Here is a 7,327-nt window from a genome sequence, read left to right as displayed (position 1 = left end):
TTCAGGAGACCATTTGAAATTGTCTTTTTTCAACATCTCAGTGAGTGGCTTGGCAACAATACCATACCCTTTGACAAATCTTCTATAGTAACCAGCTAAACCAAGAAATCCTCTCAATTGTTTGAGTGTTTGAGGGAGAGCCCAACTCTGCACTGCACTGATTTTTGCAGGATTCGTAGCCACACCTTGAGCATATATAAAATGACCCAAGTACTCTACCCTGCTAACCCCAAAGTAGCACTTAGAATGCTTGGCAAATAACTGATGTTTTCTCATCATTGCAAGAACAAACTCCAAGTGCCTCAAATGTTCTCCTAATGTGCTGTTGTAGATCAGAATGTCATCAAAGAAAACCAAGAGGAATTTGCGAAGGAAGTCCTTGAAAATTGAATTCATCAAACTCTGGAAGGTAGCCGGTGCATTGGTGAGCCCAAAGGGCATTACCAAATACTCAAAATGGCCACTATGAGTCCTGAATGCAGTTTTATGAATATCAGGGGAGCTCATTCTCACTTGATGGTAACCTGCCCTTAGATCAATCTTGGAGAATATACTAGAGCCATGTAATTCATCCATTAGATCATCAACTAGAGGAATGCGAAATCTATCTTTTACTGTCCCTTTGTTTAGGTCCATGTAATCTACACATAATCTCCAAGAACCATCCTTTTTCCCAACTAGAACCACTGGACTTGCATAAGGGCTAGTGCTATTCTGGATAACCCCTGACTTCAACATTTCCTGGATCAACTTATCAATTATATCCTTTTGTTCCTTGGCATACCTATATGGCCTTTTGTTCACAGGATCCATACTATGCATCAAAGGAATTTTGTGATCATGCTCTGGCCTTTCAGGAGGTAATTGAGTAGGAGGAACAAAAACATCAGCATACTTGTTCAGAACCGATTCAATCGAAGGATCCAATTGCTCTGTTTCTGCATGAGTAGTTAGTAACTGTAAGAGGAATCCCTTTTGATCTCCCACCTGAATCATTGATAGATGCACCCTTTTCTCCATGGTCTTCTCAATTTGTTGTGCCCTCACAGTTTTGCAATCCACTTGTGTGGCTCCTCTCAACACATGCTTCCTTCCTTGCAAGGCAAATTCCATAGTCAGCTTATCAAAGTTCCATGTGATATCCCCTAGAGTGATGAGCCACTCAATACCCAACACTAAATCACAACACCCCAACGGAAGAAGCATGACATCTGAAGTGAAAGTACTGTGTTGAAGTGTCCAACTAAAGTTCCTTACCACTGATGAGATAGGGACTTTTGTGCCATCTGCGACTGTGACTATGACAGGTTTAAGGTCTTCAATCTTGCACCCAATTTTTTCAGCAATTTGTTTATCCAGAAAGTTGTGAGTGCTTCCAAGATATGTAAGGGTTTTTTTCTAGTATCTTCCTGTGACCCGCATTGTTCTGAAACTAGCTACACCTGTTAAAGCATTAACAGAGATGTGAGGCTCATCACTTGGTTTGACAATCAATTCTTGATCCTGGTTAGGCCCCCCATCCTCTCCTTCTAACTCATCTAGTTCCAGTAAGTGAATTTGAAGCTTCTTGTGGCTTAAGCCATGCTCTGCTGTGAATGGCTCATCACAGAAGTAACACAACCCTTTAGCTCTTCTTTCATTCATGTAAGATGGAGTCAAGGTCTTGTTAAATCTTGGCTTTTCTGTCGACAATTCTGAACTTGTAGCTATGGAAGACTTAGAATTAAGCAAGGGTCTACCTCCCAAGCTAACATTAACCTTAGATTTCACATTTGGATGAAAATTGGGGCTAGCAGCCTCATATAATTTGGCCAATGTGAAAGCTTTTCGTACTGTTTGTGGCTGGAACATTCTGACCATCATCTGCACTTTAGACTTTAGTCCTCCCAAGAAACAACTGAGGATATAATCCTCTGACAAATCCAACCTCGTGATGATAGCATCAAATTCTTCATGGTAATCAGCAATGGTCCCCTTTTGTCTCAACCTCATCAATTCTACCATAGGATCATCATAAGCTTCCCCGAATCTCTCAAGTAAGGTCTTCACATATTCTTCCCATGTAGGTAAGAAATTAACCCACATGGATCTTACATATGCATGGTGCCATTTAAGTGCTTTTCCCTCAAAATGCATGATTACTAATTTCACCTTAAAATCCTCTGGTGTATTATCCATCATGAAATATGTTTCACACTGATATATCTATTCCTGTACATTGGTGCCATTGAATCTAGGGAAGTCAATCCTGGACAACCGTGTATGACATGCATAGTGGAGGGGGTTAGTTCTATCACTTGTGGAATGGTTTGGATCACGACCCCCTGGCTATGTTTATTTGAGAAAGATGAGCCTTCTGAGACTGAATTCTGCTTAAGCCCTTCTTTAATTGACTGTTTGATAGATTCATTCATAGACTTTTGCCAAGAACACATCAATTCTGCCATGCGTAACTCCAATTTTTCTGAAATTCTGGCCTCCAACCTTTCTTCTATGTCTCGTGCAGCGGCTTGCATACGTGTGGATTCAGCCATCCCCCAGAAAAAAAAGCTCGTGATACCAATTGTTATGGTTGTTTATGGAATTCAAGGAATTCAAGAAGAAAACGATGAATTGAGTGAATAAGGGTAGGAATTCTTATGAACACAAGAAAAGAATTCGAACAATCTTATTCCTTTGAGATCAAGAATACAAGAAAATGTGTTTAGAAGAGAGAATTATGAACTTTCTATATTTGGAAAAACTGTTTTAACTAACTATTACAATAGTCTATTTATAGCCTAACGGTGATAACCGAATTAACCACTTTTTAACAGATTGACAATTCCCTAACAGAGTTTCACCCATATCAAAGTCTCATGTAAGATCTAACTGGTTTAATCAATTAAATCATCTAATCGAATTGGACAACATTATATACAATTAAAAATTATATAAATACATAATTATATATTAAAATTATATAAATACATGATTTCTTAAAAAAACAATAATGTTATTAAAAAAAATGAAAGATTCAGATATTAACTTATTGCTCTTGTTATAGATGTATACAACAAGAAACACATCTTAATATATTTATTGAGAATATGGTGAATAAACTTTATAAATTCTTTACCCTTGTATTTAAATGCATGTCCATAATACAACATTTTGGTTCTTCATCTTTATTATTATTCATTTCAAGTCTATAACAAGACGAGTAAGTTAATATCTCCTTCTTAGCTATATATATATATATATATATAGAATTATTCATTTTAAGTCCAGGGTCTCCCCATCATCAAAGCCTCTATGACTATAACATAGTTATTTCATATTGATAACAAAGATAAATTAGATAGAATAATGAGTATGGAAAATTTCTTTTAGCAAACCACAATAGCCTTAGGAGCTTCCTGCTGAACTGCAGAAGACATTTTATGGTACAAGTGGTAAAAACAATATAAAATACTATCATATTTTATCAATGTTAATGTATTATAGTGTAAGTTAATGATAATGCTATTAGAATACAACATGAGTAGAAGACTCTCACCTTAGCAAAGAAAGTGAATAATCATAAACCAACTAGTATATTAATCTACAGAAGCAGAAATCATAGAACAATTTAAACGAAGGCTGAAACCACCAAAGATTAACTAAAGCACAACCAGATAAATTATCTGTCATTGAACTACACACATCAAACAGGAAAATTTTCCTGAAATCCAACACTGCTCCTAAATCTCAAGTCTCAAGTGATTTCACACTGCTTTTGCTTTACATATCTTTGCAAGCACTTATATTCCTACATGTGATTGTTGGAATATAATTACATTAAATTATACATTCCGATAAATCCGACAATCACTTGTCGGAATGCAGGTCAAGTTATGCTCGCTTAGCGAATTACACCTCACTCGACAATGAGGCATAAAGAATGAGAATCTGGAAGAATAAATACATTACATGAGAGAAGTTTCGCATAGCAAATTATAGTAAATAATGCATTCCAACACTAGTTAGTCAGAATGGAAGAAGCAACTACAAGATTATTAATTTCATTGCTTGGGCATTTTAAATGGACCTTCAGTGTAAAACTTTGCCCTAAGCACAAATAAAAGTTGTGTTAGACACTAACAACTAATATAAAACTTTGTTTGTCCAATTATATGATATGGATCAACAATAAGATATGATATCCTAGTTGAACAAAACATATTTTCCTGAAGCTATACCTCATATTTAATAAAAACAACTGCAGTTAATGAAGAGAATACAAAAAAAAAATAGATATTTTAGAGATTGAAAGTATATTCCCCAATTCATGTTGGAACATTAGTCCAATACTCCAATGTATAATCGCTAAAATATCGGAAAAGGTTACAAACTTACAATAGCAAATTAATTGCTAAGCACTTGAAGAATATGTGATAATAAACTAGTCAATGGAAGAGGCAACCAAAACAGATTTAGATCCATGTTCCTACCTAGTGGGATCTAGAAAGAATAGATTTATGCAGTCTTACCCTTGAAAGGGAAGAGAGTATTCCCAGGATTTGAACTCATGACCTTCATTCAGGTCACAAGATAAACAACTTTACCATTCCATAAAATGAAATCATAATGGGGTCTTAAATGATTTTTTGTTTGAGGCCTACAAACAAGGCATGCTTTTACTTTTTAGCAACAAAATAATAGGGTATCCAAATCAGCCAAACCAATTGCCTTTCTACTAGACCTCAAAAAGATTAAATTACTCCCCTGAGCTCTCCGGTAAGCAGTGAGTATTTGCGATGCTGGGACAAGATTGGTGCCACCTGAACTGCCTCTAACACTGATGCCAAATCACCATCAGTGGTTTCCTTGTGTTCATTAGCTGCAAGCAGAATTGTTTGTAAAATTTGTAGGGTATCTCCATGGCTGACAACCAGAATCGCACACCTGCAGGATGTGGAACAAAATTGTATAAGCTAATAGAACACGAATGAAAATACCGAAACTTAATTTAAGAAATTAGGATAGTTAAAGATAACGATTTGTGATATGATTTAGGCTTATTTATTTTAATATGACTCAATTATGCACATTATTACATGATTCTACACCAGTCCTATAAATAGAACTATAGAAGGACCACCCTCTCATACTCTTGAAGACAGATTTAGACACACCAGAGACACAATTAGAAGAAATGCATTCTCTCTTGTTCTTTTCTTTATTTCTAACAAGAATATCTTAATGATGGATAATGTTTGCTAGCCATAGAACTAGAAGCATTTCGCCTACTGTCTCTAGGAAGGGGTTTATAGTAGCAATATACTCCTATAGGTAGGCTTTCTCATACTCTTTTTAGTTATTTGGGTCTACCATTGGGGAATGCAGGGGCAAGCCTGGTATCATGCTTTCCCTAGGGAGATCATGTAAATTTACATAAAAGTTTACTTCTAGTGCATCCGTGCTTGCCGTGAAATTGATATTCGTAATCAAGAGACGGGGTTCTCCCTACTTAACTAACAAACAATGGGAACAAAGGCCTCGAATCCTGTCTTTGACAGTGATCATAGCGTGTTACGCTGGGAAACTGATCGAATGTTTTCTCCATTCAGATCCCAAGTTAGAATAGAAAATTTATATATTTTATTTTGAATGCATTTCAAATTATGTCCTTTGGCAGCTAGAAATAACTGCAGGACTCCAATAGATATATATCTTGCACAGAACTAGAAAAGATAATAGTACTAAAAGACTTTCTAAATGACATTTAATTTTAAGACAAAAATCAGTACCCTTCAAATTCTGACTCCATAATGGTCATTGCTCTTGCAAGTCTAGAGGCAACATCCTTAACACTTTCCCCTCCTTCTGGCCCAACAAATGGATCCTTTGCATCCATATCCCAAACCTCTGAATACTGATGATGACAGAAAAACAAAATGAATCAGTTTCCCAAACCACACTCGGCTTGATAAAACTTGCAAGCACGAGATTGTTTAAATGTTGGAATATTATGAACATAAACAGAATCAGACTGATATTCACTCTAGAACCAAATATAATGCAGAAACGGAATAATAGCCTATCTATTTGTGGATTTTTATGAAGGTAAAGTTGGAACACAGGTAAATAAAGTGAGATTAATGATTTTACTTACTTTATCATGAGAGAGAAGTTCAAATGTAGGACCAAAGTAGCGTTCTCTAAGATCTTCAATCACCTGCATAGTGAAATAAAGTGAGTTGGTAACAAAAAATGCATACTACATACAACAACAACCAAGCCTTAATCTCATTAGATGAGGTCGGCTATATAGATGAAAAATAAGTACTTGAGTTGCATATAAGTGAAAAAAAGGATAAAAAAGAATTTGCCGAATCCACCTAATGAGATTAAGGCTTAGTCATTGTTGTTGTCGGAGTGAGATGTAGTGATGTAGAGAGTACCTTACAGTCGGGGGATTGAAAAGGAAGATTCAAGACAGTAGCAACAAGCTGTGCAGTGTGTATAGTTCTTGAAAAAGGAGAGTAGCAAATTCGTACATGAGAAAGTGGTATTTTATTTGCTTCTAGTTCCTATTCAAGAAAGAAAGGAATCATATATGAGAGAGAAAAGATGTAACCAGTGATACACTCATACACTTCACTTATATACTGTTACTGCACCATTTATATATACTACATTCGTCAGATATATACACTTAAAACTATATGTTATAAAAGAGCATTAGGAATTGTTAATGTGTAGATTTGATTTGTAAAAAACAAACATAAAGAGTGATAGTACCTTATAGAATAATTGACCTGCGAGTTGTGCTTGATCAACTCCATCTAAAGCCAATTGAAATTCAGGGAGTGTCCCATTTTCCTGCGATATAGAAATAAGAGTTGAATGAAAAATAAATAAAAAAGAAGAAGGAATGGTTGAAACCATGGATGAAACGATGAGGCCTCGTTCATTGGGAATACTCTTGCCATGTCTCACCACCCAGTATCTGTTCTTTAGACCCACTCCCATCACATTCATTACTCTTTCACTCCTGCTTCTCTCTTCAACCAAATACAAATGCTCCTTTATGCTATTTGCTTTATAACCCTCTTCATTTCTCATTTGTCTATTCCACCCACAAAATATATATTTTATTCCCTCCTTAATTAATTAATTAAATAATAAATACTTAATTTATATTAAAGGGGACCTTTATAACCACATAAAAAACCAACAATTTCAGCTGTGAAACTTAGAGAATTTACAGTGGTTATTCTTAATATAGTTTTTAACATAATATTATTACTTTGTTCTCTATTATGACATTTTTATTTCTTGGGTTTTATTCTTAAGCAAGAAC

The 7,327-nt window shown here is 35.4% G+C and overlaps 1 protein-coding gene across 2 annotated transcripts; it reads right to left on the bottom strand.

The window, feature by feature from the left end:
- On the bottom strand, positions 4,310 to 7,107 carry LOC109359266. Of its 2 annotated transcripts, XM_019603863.1 has the most exons (7): positions 6,910 to 7,107; positions 6,766 to 6,846; positions 6,426 to 6,554; positions 6,137 to 6,199; positions 5,772 to 5,896; positions 4,719 to 4,926; positions 4,310 to 4,662 (listed from the first exon to the last, which is right to left on the bottom strand). In XM_019603863.1, the coding sequence occupies exons 1-6, from the start codon at positions 7,087 to 7,089 to the stop codon at positions 4,734 to 4,736; spliced, it is 771 nt and encodes a 256-aa protein (XP_019459408.1). In that variant the 5' UTR covers positions 7,090 to 7,107; the 3' UTR covers positions 4,310 to 4,662; positions 4,719 to 4,733. The 2 variants fall into 2 exon arrangements, with proteins under 2 accessions (XP_019459408.1, XP_019459407.1); XM_019603862.1 differs by having other exon boundaries at positions 4,312 to 4,926.

The sequence above is a fragment of the Lupinus angustifolius genome, chromosome LG11 (genome assembly GCF_001865875.1).
Source record: "Lupinus angustifolius cultivar Tanjil chromosome LG11, LupAngTanjil_v1.0, whole genome shotgun sequence".
Lineage (NCBI taxonomy): Eukaryota > Viridiplantae > Streptophyta > Magnoliopsida > Fabales > Fabaceae > Lupinus > Lupinus angustifolius.
Note: the sequence above shows the minus strand (reverse complement) of the source record. Positions and strands in the feature narration are given on the sequence as shown.